At 42.6% G+C, this 12,872-nt stretch overlaps 2 protein-coding genes across 2 annotated transcripts; both read right to left on the minus strand.

Moving 5' to 3' along the window:
- Positions 1-5,146, minus strand: LOC100345385 (olfactory receptor 7E178-like). The gene is made up of 2 exons (XM_089315579.1): positions 5,100-5,146; positions 1-1,027 (listed from the first exon to the last, which is right to left on the minus strand). The coding sequence occupies exons 1-2, from the start codon at positions 5,144-5,146 to the stop codon at positions 1-3; spliced, it is 1,074 nt and encodes a 357-aa protein (XP_089171705.1).
- A 3,084-nt stretch (positions 5,147-8,230) lies between these two features.
- On the minus strand, positions 8,231-9,208 carry LOC100348445 (olfactory receptor 7E178-like). The gene has a single exon (XM_051840613.2). It carries the CDS (start codon positions 9,206-9,208, stop codon positions 8,231-8,233), a length of 978 nt encoding a protein of 325 aa, XP_051696573.2.
- Between the last annotated feature and the right edge of the window lie 3,664 nt (positions 9,209-12,872).

Below are 12,872 nucleotides of genomic sequence, written 5' to 3' on the forward strand. Positions count from 1 at the left end.
TCAACTAGTACCCCAAATGCATGGCACTGGGACTGTGTTGCTGAGGAGCCTTGAGATAGCCCCCTTGATGTCCCTGTTCCTCAGGCTGTAGATAAAGGGGTTGAGCATGGGGGTGACCAGAGTGTACACCACTGAAGCCCAGGCACCCTCCCCCAGAGAAAGTGAGAAATTTGAACTGAGATAGACCCCAAGGCCTGTTCCATAAAATAAGCAAACAACTGTCAAATGAGAGCCACAGGTGGAGAAGGCTTTGTACTTCCCACCTGGTGATGGGACCCTCAGAATGGAGGAAATGATTTTATAATAAGAGAAGAAGAGTGCTGACATAGGGAGAAAGGCATATACAACACCAATAAAATATACAAATATGTCATGAATGATGGTATCAAGGCAGGTGAGGTTGAGAAGCTGCGAAGGATCACAGAAGAAATTAGAAATTTCAACATCCTTGAAGCAGGTAACTTGCAAGACCATCAAATTATGCAGCAGGGAATCCAAAAGACTGCCCACAACTGTCACTGAAACTAAGAAGCCACAGCGGTGGGGGTTCATGATGACCTGGTAATGAAGAGGGTGACAGATGGCGACAAACCTGTCATAGGCCATCACTGTCAGAATCAAATCATCCATGCATCCATAGATGATGAAGAGAGACATCTGTGCCAGGCATCCCACATAGGAGATGACTGTGCTGTGAGTATAGACATCCACAATCGCCTTGGGAACCGTGGTAGAGGTGAGACCCATGTCAGCCAAGGACAAGTTGCAGAGGAAGAAGTACATGGGGGTGTGGAGGTGGGAGTCTGATCTGACAGCCAGGATGATGAGCAGATTCCCGAGCACTGTGACCAAGTACATGGACAGGAACAGCACAAAAATGAGGGGATGTAGGTCTGGATCCTCCGAGAATCCCAAGAGATGGAATTCTGAGACACGTGTAATATTTTGTGTTTCAATATAACCTGCATTCCTTCTGGTAAAGAAAATAGTGTTGGTAAAAGTAAACAGATAACAGTCACCCAGCACTCTGCATATGTTTTCAACTCAACTAGTCAAGCATATAGTTCAAGAGTAACTCTAAGGTTTGTACAATAAACGGATTTGAAAGAAAATGTTACTTGGTACTATACAGTTTAGAAATTCATAATTTTTTATGATGTGTTTTCTCACTCTTATTCCCATTGGTGAGCATACAACTTCTTCCAGTCTCCTCAACCATAATACACTCAGGCTTCTTAGGGTGCTTTCATGATTGGTTTTCGTGTTACTCACCTCCTTCCATGCACATCTACTTTAGAGACACTCAAATGAAAATTTTAGAAGACCATAATCATTAGAAGGACTAAGTCCATGATCACAGTCAATTGTAACCTATTCTTTGAATTCATTTTTAGTTTTTTAGTTTTAGCGGATGTAATTTAGTTCATAGATACAATATAATGATATTCAGTTCTTATTCCCTCCCTCGCTCACTTTCTTTCCTTTTTGAGATAATATATTTTAATCTACATTATGTTATGCTACTATACTTTTAATGAACAGTGATTACTTTAAATTTTACTATCTATGGGTGAAATGGTCATCTTTCTATTCAATGACTATAACACTTGTTTATATTTCTGTTAAACTAGGGTCTTTTGCTTTTCTACTTGCTAAATTTTCTTTTGGTGAAGCACCCTTTGCTTTTTAAAAGGAAGCATATAAAGTGTCTTTCCTTGTTTAGAAAAACATTCTTGCTAGCAGTGTGCTATATACCTTATTTTAATGTAATCAACAGTGTAATTTACTTGACTTAAACAAAGTATAATACCCTGAAGAGCTAGAACTGCATTATCTAACCACCAAATTAAAGTTGGGTATTCACAATCAGGAAATATTGCTGGGTATCAGTTGCCCTCTAGGGTTTTATCATTCTTAGCTCTTCTGATTGCCCTCCTTTGTAGATGGAAGTAGTCACTCAAGCATTGTGTATCTGCTTATTTTGAGAAGCAGAGACACAGATGGCTAGAGATTTGAGAGTTTTCCTCCACTGGTTCACTTCCCCAAATGACTACCATGGCTGTGACTTCTCCCATGTGGAAGCTTTGGGAGATGGAATTCAATCCAGGTCTTCCACATGTGTGGCAGTAACCCCAATATCTGATCATCACCACTACTTCCTATCATCTGCAGTAGCAGGAAGCTGGAGTGAGGAGCCAGATCCAGGAATCCAACCCAGGCATGCAAGGGTGGGAGGTGGGCATCTTAACCACAATGCTAAATGCCCACTCCCATTTGTCTTTTAGCATCCTTTAATATATAACTCCTTTCATTTGTTTTGTGGACCTCAAATCTTGATAAAAATAGTTTATGTGTGTACATATAATCATGTAATATCAGTGACCACATATGTAACACTGCTACACTAGACACCTGACAATGATATAAAATAATGAACTTTAAGAGCCACCTGAATTTTTCAAATATTTTTAATATACACCCCTTATAACCTCAGTTTTTTTTTTAGAAAAAATGCTATATAAGAATTGTTTCCTTTAAACTTGTTTAAAGTTTTTATTCTGTTTCCTTTCATGGTCTGGTCATTGTGCTTTATGGTTTTTCTGATAATAAACTTTCTTGCCTGTAGTTGAAGTGAGGGAGATCAGGGAAGACCCAGCACCAGCTTTGAGTTTCCATCATCCTATGTAGAATTCTAAGATTGTCATGACACCCCTTGCTGATAGTTGGATTACAGTTCTCTAACTTCAGCTGCCTAAAGGCAATGCTAATTCATTCCTTGGTCTTGGAACCCAAGACCCAAACCACATGCCTCTTTCTCAGATTAAGTGAGTGATTTCAAGAGTTGGGGACAAAGTGGATGGCTGAGTTGAAATCTTGAAATGAGATTGAGAGAGAGAGAGAGAGAGAATATCCCCAGAATGACTCTGTGATATTTCTGTGTTCTTTGCCTTTAAACTCAGCCATACTTTACCTACTGCTGCCCACTGTGATCTACCAAGAAACCCCAAGGTAAGATCACAATGAACTTGGGTCCCTTCCTGGAGTGACAGGAAAGAGAAAGAGATGGCTGCTATATCAGAGGGGAATACTAGACATGCTCCTCGTGTCTACAGTCAGACTACTCACCTGTCTCAAACATGACTTCACTCATTTCTACTCCACAACATTGCAAGAGTTACACAAAAACTCAGGGCTCCTAATTTCTTTTCTAAGACAAAAATAAATATGGGCAATGGAACATGATTTTATGTTGATGAAATGAAACAAGCTACTTAGAACCTAGGGTTCAGAGCCTGGCACTTAGCAAGCCCTCAATAAAGCTGTGTGATGTTAGGGACATGGCATCCTTCCCCTCCTCCTCACCATCACCTTCATGACATTGCTGAGTGCTCAGGGGACAGTTTTAGGTATGCACAGGTTGCTGTCATGAAGAGGCTGCCAGTGGGACTGAGAATCACTGTGGGAGGGAAAAATTCAAAATGAGAAATCTCAGACCCTGATGAGAACCAAGAACATAAACTGGCACAGGCCTCTGAGCTGAAACTGTCTATGGTTTCCCTCCCAGCTGTCTACCCCAGCTGTCATGCTTGTCCTGATAATGAGGAAACAGTGTTCCTGACAGCCCCATCAACTTCCACTGTCTCCCTCAGCACTTACTGGGCTGTGCTGAGTCTGAGCAGAGTCATGACCAAGGGTGATGGCTCCACTGCTGCTCTTCTGCCTGGAGTTCAAGGGAGCCTCAGGCTTCAGACTTAGGACAGGGAAGGAGACAGATTCACTCTGGGGCTTCCTGATGCAGACACTCACGTGGAGAGGAGTGACCATTATATTTCCACTGCAACATCACAGTCTGGAGGCTCTGCTCATTGTTTGTGCTGAGAGGACCTTGGGGGCTCAATGCACAGAGCTCCTAATTAGCCTGTAGGCCCATGTAGCCCAGTCTCTGAAGACTTGCTGATGCTAATAGGAGAAAAATAGGAGAAAAGTAAGTGCACCTGTAATGTTCTCCAAGGACCGCTCACCTCAGATTCTTGCTGCTGAATACCAAGATGCAGGATCTTTACATAAAATTCAGACTTTTGTTTTCCATGTTCACAAATCCCAATGTGATTCTTTGAGTTCATTGCAGCAATATGAAAAGCATGGAGAATTCCATTTTCTATGCCAAGAATCTGAGACTATCTGCATTTTTCTCAGTTAGCAAGAGTCTCTAAAGACAACTTCCTATATTCATTTCCTAAGTCCTTGCTTGAGCTGGCATTGAATGTGTTGAAGTTTATGGGCATTTTAATCATTTACCTTTTTCTCAGTTGTTTCTAGCATTGAATATATATTACCAAGTTATTGATAATTACACATCTATTTGATATTTTATGCTTAGTGCAGCAGTAAGAAAGGCTGGGGATACTTCAAGAAGTTTGTGGAAAGGCAGGATGAAAACAAATTTCAAAGTTTGTTTCCCTCATGTTTTTGAAGGATCGCATATATATATATATATATATATCTTCATTTAACCTTGTGATACAGTAAATAGACATGTAAACATTCAGACTAAGAAACATTGTAGGGGCCAGTGCTGTGGCATAGCAGGTCAAGTCAAAGCCTGCAGCACCAGCATCCCATAGGGGCACCTATTCCAGTTCTGGCTGCTCCACTTGTGATCCAGCTCTCTGCTAATGCACCTGGAAAAGCAGTAGAGTATGGCTTAAGTGATTGAACCCCTGTCACCATGTGGGAGACCAGGAGGAAGCTCCTGACCATTTGGAGAATGAACAAGCATATGGAACATATTCTCTCTCTCTCTCCCTTGCCCTCTCCCTCTCCTTCTCCCTCTCTTTGACTCCCTCTCTCTCTGTAACTCTGTCTTCAAATAATCTTCTTTTAAAAAAAGAAACATTGGAAAAGGAATGCAGAATTCTTACTGTTAGTTCCTGAATGCTACCCATGAACCAAGATTTACAATTCAGGTGTTTGTACTGATACTTTTCTTTTGGGTGACTAGTCAGTCTAATTATCCCAACTGCCCTGCCAGTCCTGCCCATGAGGGAACCTTGCTTCCTACAGTGCCTCTTGCATCCACTGTGTCCTATAGAACTCACTGGGCTTGGACCCTGCTGTAGGACATGTCTGAGGAATGAGGGTCCATTGCCTCATCTTGCCCAGTGAGCAGTGAGGCTGAGCTGTCTCCTCAGGACAGTTAGGAAGACAGCCAGGTCGGGGCATCCTAATACAGATGACTCTGGAAAGAGAAGACACAGGTACAGTTCTTCCTAGTCTGGAACCAGTATTCTTATTTAAAAAGTCATCCTTTGTATTTGAATGACAAGAAGAGACAAGGGCAAAAAGATAAAGGGAGAGAACTTCTGTTGACTGATTCACTCCCCAACAGCCCATAAGACCCAGTGCTGAGTCAGGCAAAGCCAGGAACTGAGGATTCAACCTGGGTCTCCCATGTAGGTGGCAGAGCCAAAAATACTTCAGCCATAATCTGCTGCATCCCAGGGTGAACAGTAACAAGAAGTAAAAATTGGAAACAGAGCAAGGACTCAAACCCAGGTACTCAAAAATAAGATGCCTGCATCCCAAGTGGCATCTTAACTGCCATGCCAAATGCTTGCCCCTCGGACTAGCATTAAAGACTGCATAGGCTGGCTGGTGCCACGGTTCACTAGGCTAATCCTCCACCTGCGGCACCAGTACTCCGGGTCCTAGTCCCAGTTGGGGTGCCGGTTCTGTCTCAGTTGCTCCTCTTCCATCCAGTTCTCTGCTGTGGCCCGGGAGGGCAATGGAGGATGGCCCAAGTCCTTGGCCCTGCTCCTGCATGGGAGACCAGGAAGAAGCACCTGGCTCCTGGCTTCAGGTTGGCATACCACACCAGCCATAGCGACCATTTGGGGAGTGAACCAAGGGAAGAAAGACCTTTCTCTCTGTATCTCTCTCTGTCTACCTGTTTGTTTAAAAAAAAAAAAAAGACTGTACAGGCATTTTCTATGAATTTCTTGAACACTTTAGGTACTGAAGAGTGGGTCTCTGATGTTGGTGTGTAAGCACTGCAAGATTGTGCAAATATCGGTCTTCTCCCAGCATGTTACAAAAACCATAAAATGATCTGCTCTCAGCCACATTTTCCTGAAGAACTCTCAGTTGGGTGGGTGTATCTCTGCATTGTATAGTTATACAGTTTCTACCACACTGCTCCATGGTGTATCATTGGTCATGTAGTCCAAAGAAATAACTATGATTTCTCTTCTTCCAGCAGAATCTCCCTATGATGTCACAAACAGCTGTAATCATTAAACAAATGCTGCCAGTACAGTGGCCTCTGATGTTTGCTCTCCAAGTAAGTGATCACTGCACACCAGAATGTATTTACCTTAGGTATTTTAATGTGTGTTACCATGTCATTAAGTCTTTAATGCAGTATACTTTGGAGATTAGTACTATCAAGAAGGGGATGGAATAGGAAACTCTATGGCTCATTTCTCCCATTGAGATTGGATTTACCAACATTTTGGACCAAATTGCCTTTGTTAGAACTCCACAAACAGTTCAGAGATTGTGTCAGCCTAGATGAGTGCAAAGCCAGGGAGAAGTGTATCAAAATATGTTTGTTGCATTTTCCCACTACAGAGCTCCCTGTCCCAGAAACAGCATAACAGGATGAGGAGAAAACTTCCCCCTGCTGGAAGGGAGTTCTAATTTCTCAGGGAAGGGAAAGAGAAGGTGGAGTGTTCTTCCAAAGTTCTGTCTTCTCATGGCTGCCTGAGGAACTGGTTCATACCTTGCCTGCCTTGGAGCTGGAATGGTAATGGCATTGAATGGTACTGGTTGAAGAGAACAAAGGAAGGCACCTCCTTACAGACCTCAGAGGAAATGCAGTACCACAAACAGACAAGAGGGGGAGGAAGAGATGCTGAGCTCTTTAACTGCACAAATCACACACACAGAAACCCAGGGAAGTTTTGGGTGTCACCCACAATCCTTAGACATTCTGTTGTGAAGGTCTTTCCATGTTGGAAGCCCATCCATAAGGACTGGGAGATGCTTTTTTCCTCATTGCTCAAATATCCATGGAGAGTACGAGAATGCATGGAAACAGGGAAATCTAACCTAATAAAATTAACAAACGGCATCTCCAGAGATAAAATACTACATCTTTCTAAAGGAATACAGATATTTGATCATCCCACAGCAAACTCAAAATACTCACTTAAAGATTATCAGTGTTGTTAGGAAACTGGTGCAGTTTTTGCTATGGCATGATCTATACCCTGATTTACATCCCAAGCTCTAGCTCCCACCACCATTGCTGGAAGCCAGGTGGCCACAGGGCCCAACCTCTGTTGTCAAGCTCCACCCCCATCCTAATGGGATTCACTGCTCCTGCTTCCCTGCCCACCTTCAGGCAAAGTTTTAAAAGGGCCCATTCCTGAACACGTGCTCTCTTGGCTCTCCTCTCCTGCTCTCTGTTCTCCTCTCGTCTCTCTTCTCTCTGCTCTATCTTCTCTCCTCACTAGCTCCTCTCCACTATCTCTCTCTCTCTCTCTCTCTCTCTCTCTCTCTCTCATCCTTCTTTGTCCCTTCCCTCTGGTCTACTGAGTTTTCCCCAATAAACCCTTTCCCTTACTCCAGTGTCCGGTGTGTTTTGTGATGGCTAACAGATAACACAGATAGAAACAAAGAAACAAAGCAATCAGGAAAATAATGAATTAGCAAAATGGTAATAAAAATACAGAGACATAAACTCTAAAAAAGTGAGCAGAAATATAGCAGTTGAAGAATACCATAACGTTATCGGTATATTCAGTGGAGTGTTCAGCAGAGTATCAAGAAGAATCAGTGGCTTCTTTAACTTTTCAAATAAGTTTTATTGACAGTTGTATATTTTTAACATTTTATTTCAGAATAGGTTTAAATTTATACAACATAAATTGTGAGGTAGTCATACAAAGAATTCCCCTACACCCCTCAGCTCATCATTTCCTGTATTAATAGTTCATTAATGTCTTAGTCACAATTATGGATCCACACACAGCTTCTCTTAGTTTTTCTCCAAAAACCTTTTATCACTTCCTTCCTCCCAGTCTCTGGTTATGTATGAAAAATGTACAAAAAATCTATAATGTGCCTCATTAAAAGGGCCAAAAAAAAATAACCAGACACAAAATCTGGAGAGCACCAGCCTCACACATCATGTATGGAGAAAAGTGAGATTTATAGGTCGAGAGCTTCATTTTGCTGCAGTTCCCACCATGAGTCCAGATGCATGGTGTAGGGACTGAGATGAGCCTGTTTTCCTGAGGAGCCTCCACAGGGCCCTCTTGATGTCCCTGTTCCTCAGGCTGTAGATAAAGGGATTGAGCATGGGAGTGACCACAGTGTACACCACTGAGGCCAAGGCACCCTTTCCAGGAGACACTGAGAAAGCTGAACTGAAATACACCCCAATGGAGCTTCCATAAAATAAGCAAACGACCAACAGGTGAGAGCCACAGGTGGAGAAGGCTCTGTACCTCCCACCTGGTGATGGGACTCTCAGAATGGAAGAAACGATTTTATAGTAAGAGAAGAGGATCCCTGAGATAGGGAAAAAACCATATATGATGCCAACAAGATACCGGACTATGTCATTGGTGAAGGAGTGAGAGCAGGCAAGACTGAGAAGCTGAGAAGGGTCACAGAAGAAATTAGAAATTTCAACATCCTTGAAGCAGGTAACTTTCAAGACCATCAAACTGTGCAGCAGGGAATCCAAAAGGCTGGCCATAAAGGATGTCAAAACTAAGAAGCCACAGCAGCTGGGATTCATGATGGCCTGGTAATGCAGGGGGTGACAGATGGCAACAAACCGGTCATAGGCCATCACAGTCAGAATCAAATCATCCATGCATCCACAGATGAGAAAGAGAGACATCTGCGTCAGGCAGCCCACATAGGAGATGACTGTGCTGTGAGTGTGGATGTCCACAATCATCTTGGGAACCGTGGTGGAGGTGAAACCCACATCAGCCAAGGACAGGTTGCAGAGGAAAAAATACATGGGGGTATGCAGGTGGGAGTCTGAGATGATGACCAAGATGATGAGCAGGTTCCCAATCACTGTGATCAGGTACATGGACAGAAACAGCACAAAGAGGAAGGGCTGCAGTTCTGGATCCTCTGAGAATCCCATGAGATGGAATTCTGAGACACGTGTGATATTTTGCATTTCAATATATCCTTGAATCCTATGGGAAAACAAAACAGTGTTGGTAAAAGGAAGCACACAAGCAGGCAATCGGCACATTTTATTATTTTCAGTTCAACCAGTTATGTGTGTAGCACATGGGTAACTCTAATGTTCTTAGAATAATTGAATTAAAAGAGAAAAATTTTAATGCAATACAATACTTAAAGATTTATTTGTTTATTTGAAAAGCAGAGTTAGAGGCAGAGGCAGAGAGAAAAAGAGAGAGAGGTCTTCCATCCACCAGTTCCTCGCTAGATGGCTACAACGGCAGGACTTGAGCCAATCTGAAGCCAGGTGCCTGGATCTTTTTCTGTGTCTCCCATATGGGTGCAGGGTCCCAAGTACTTGGGACATCTTCTACTGCTTTCCCAGGCCATAGCAAAGAGCTGGATCAGAAGTAGAGCAGCCGGAAGTCGAACCGGTGCCCATATGGGATGGCAGCACTGCAGGCAGTGGCTTTTACCCTCTACACTACAGTGCCGGCCTCCATAATAATTTCTTGACAGTGATGAGCTCAATCTTACAGCTCTTTCATGATTTATTTTTTAAATTTTTATTTGAGGGCCTGTGCCGTGGCTCACTTGGGTAATCCTCCACCTGCAGCACTGGCATCCCATATGGGCATCGGGTTCTAGTCCTAGTTGCTCCTCTTCCAGTCTAGCTCTCTGCTGTGGCCCAGGAGGGCAGTGCAGGATGGCCCAAGTGCTTGGGCCCCTGCACCTGCATGGGAGATCAGGAAGAAGCACTTGGCTCCTGTCTTTGGATCGGCGCAGCACCAGCTGTAGCAGCCATTTGGGGGGTGAACCAATGGAAGGAAGACCTTTCTCTCTATCTCTCTCACTCTCTGTAACACTACCTGGCAAAGAAATTTTTTAAAAAAGTTTTTTTATTTGAAAATCAGAGACTATGAGCCAAGGAATGCTCTTCTCAATATGCAACAGAGGTTATTTTTATGCCTCCTCTGTGAAAAGCACATAATAGAGTCTGAGGAATCAAAAAAGGAAAAGGGAATGGGAATGTCATTGTTCCCAAAATACATTGCTTATATGTTGCGAGGATATACTTGTACTCTAAAAGGTTTTGTAGGAATGAAAATAAAGTATCAATTAATATTAATAGAATTAAACTTTGGGATATAAAAATCTTGTCATAATATGTGGAAAATGTATATTATGAAAAACTTGTCATGATTTTTTAAAAATTGGGACCAAAATAAATTCATATTTTTCATTCCATTTTTCTGTGAATGTTTTGAAGTTCTCATACAAGGAAAGCAGTTACAAGTCCTGCTACAGAAATAGGAATGCACAGGGTCAAGCAGCTTATATTTTAGTGAGTGAAATGAAGATCAACCTTAAAATGGTAATAACAATATCTAAATTTTCTTTTGTCCACTTTTGATTCATCTATTGCATATACATCACATATGAAGCTTCTATAAATCCATTCATTACTTAATGAGGTATCAACTCAGATGACAATGCCCGGGTCAAAGATCCTGGAAAATCCTCTATGCATAGGAATAATCAGCGATTGGACAGGATTCAAAACTGTATGGTCTCTGGATCTGACGCATCTCCATTATCTCCCAACCATCAGAATGTATTAAGCAGAGTTCCCTAAGTTACAACACTAGGTACCTTTGAACTTGGTTGTCAATCTTTTCACAAATTCTGCATGGGAAATGGGACCTAACCCCTCATATTAATGTCTCATATTGATAGTAAGTGGCAAGAATAACGAGAACTGGAGGAAATTGAAAGCTGAAGTGAACTCTCAAAAGAAAGATCTTCCCTGAGTTACCCTGTGCCTGTTCATCTGTGATCTTTGCCTTTGAACTCAGCACCCTTCCCTGGCTGCTGCCCACCATGGTCTACAAAGAAACCCCAAAGGAAGAGCACAGCAAATAGGAGGTCTCTTCCTGGAAGGACAGAAAAGGGAAATGACTGCTTGGATAGTCACAGGGGAATACCGAACAGGTTCCTTGTGTCTGAAATCAGACCACCTGATTCAGAATTGCCCGCTGCTGCTGCTACCTGACAACCTGATGTGAATTCCATGAGAGTGCCTAGCCCCTCTCCTCCTCTATAAAATAAAAATGTGGGCTACGTGATGAAATGAAATGAGCTACTAAGGACGTAGAGTTCAGACAGTGGCACTTAAGGCCTGTGATACTTTGGTTACTGATATCCTCATCCTGAAACTCATGTTCACATTGGGGTGTTCAGGGATAACTTGTACAGATTTGTTTGCTGCAATCATGAAGGAGATGCCAGTGGGAAGAACAATCAGCATGAGAGGAAAGAAAAAAACTGTCTGAGTCTCTTGAAAACTAAGAGCATAAACATCACAACTTCCTAAGCTGAAATGTGGCCTATTTGGGGAGTGAATCTGTCTTTCACAGCAAACATTTCAACCTAATGATGAGGAAACAATGGTCCCAACATTCCCAGATCCTTGCACCATCTCCCTCAGCACTTACCAGGCTGCACTGAGTCTTGGCTGAAGCATGACCAAGAGTGATGGCTCCCCTGCTCCTCTTCTGTGGGGAGTGCAATGGAGACTTGCATCCTATACTCAGGACAGGAAAGGGAACAGTCAGGCCGTGCCCTCCTGATGCTGAAGCTCCCCGTGGTAGGAATCAGCATGGAGCTACTAGAATTCCACTGGCAAAGTCAAGGTCTAAAGGTGCTGGCTCATTATTTATACTTGGAAGACCCTGGGGGCTCAGTGCACAGAGCTCCTCATTAGCCATGGTCCATGTTATCCCAGTCTCTGAGGCCTTGCTGATATTAATGGAAGAGGAAAAGTTAAGTGTACCTGGAAACTTTTCAGAGTGAAAGCTCACCTGTGCTCCTTGCTGCTGATAAGTTACATGATCTTTATGTAAAATTCAGACTCCCATTTTGAATTCCACAACTCAGCATGTGATTGTTATGTCTGTAAATTCATTGTATTAAGGGTGGTATCTAAGGAGAATTCACTCTTCTTTGCCAAGAATCTGATTCTAGGTTCTCATTAGTCTCTATAGACAAGCTTCCTGTGTTCATTTCCTAAGCACTTGCTTGGGTTGGTATTTTGTGTCTTGGAAACTTATGGCTTCTTACTAATTTGAATAAGTATGTCTAAGAGTGTCTCTTATCAAATTGCATTGACATAAATCATTGATGTTTCCATGTTTATTTGGTAACACACCCCAGTACTTTAGAAATAGCAAAAAAAGAGAGAGAGTACTTCAAAAAGTGTTTAGAAAAAAAATGTAATTAAGGGGATGGTGCTGTGCTGTAGCAGGTAAAACTGCCACCTTCAGTGCCAGCATCCCATATGGGCACCGGTTTGAATTCTGGCTGCTCCACTTCCCATCCAGCTCTCTGCTAATGCCTAGAAAAGCAGTGGAAGATATCCCAAGTGCCTGGGCCCCTGTACCCACATGGGAGACCCAGAGGAAGCTCCGGGCTCCTGGCTTCAGATCAGCACACCTCTGGCCATTTCAACCATTTGGAGAGTGACCTCTGCATTTGCCTCTGCCTCTGCCTCTCTGTAACACTGCCTTTCAAATAAATAAATCTGGGGGAAAAAAAGAAAATGTCATTAAGAGAAATGTTCATAATATACATTTTCCATGAAATTTAAAAAATTCCAT

Source organism: Oryctolagus cuniculus, chromosome 16 (assembly GCF_051225735.1).
Source record: "Oryctolagus cuniculus isolate XC-2025 breed Fujian yellow rabbit chromosome 16, ASM5122573v1, whole genome shotgun sequence".
In the NCBI taxonomy this organism is placed as follows: Eukaryota; Metazoa; Chordata; class Mammalia; order Lagomorpha; family Leporidae; genus Oryctolagus; species Oryctolagus cuniculus.

What these genes read in the sequence shown, in the direction of transcription:
- LOC100345385 (XM_089315579.1), bottom strand. Translation starts at nt 5,146, where the DNA reads ATGGACCCTCATTCCTCAGACATGTCCTACAGCAGGGTCCAAGCCCA. An exon ending in TACAGCAGGGTCCAAGCCCA is followed by an intron (nt 1,028 to 5,099) that starts GTGAGTTCTATA and finishes AAACATATGCAG; the next exon opens with AGTGCTGGGTGACTGTTATC.
- LOC100348445 (XM_051840613.2), bottom strand. Translation starts at nt 9,208, where the DNA reads ATGCAAAATATCACACGTGTCTCAGAATTCCATCTCATGGGATTCTCA.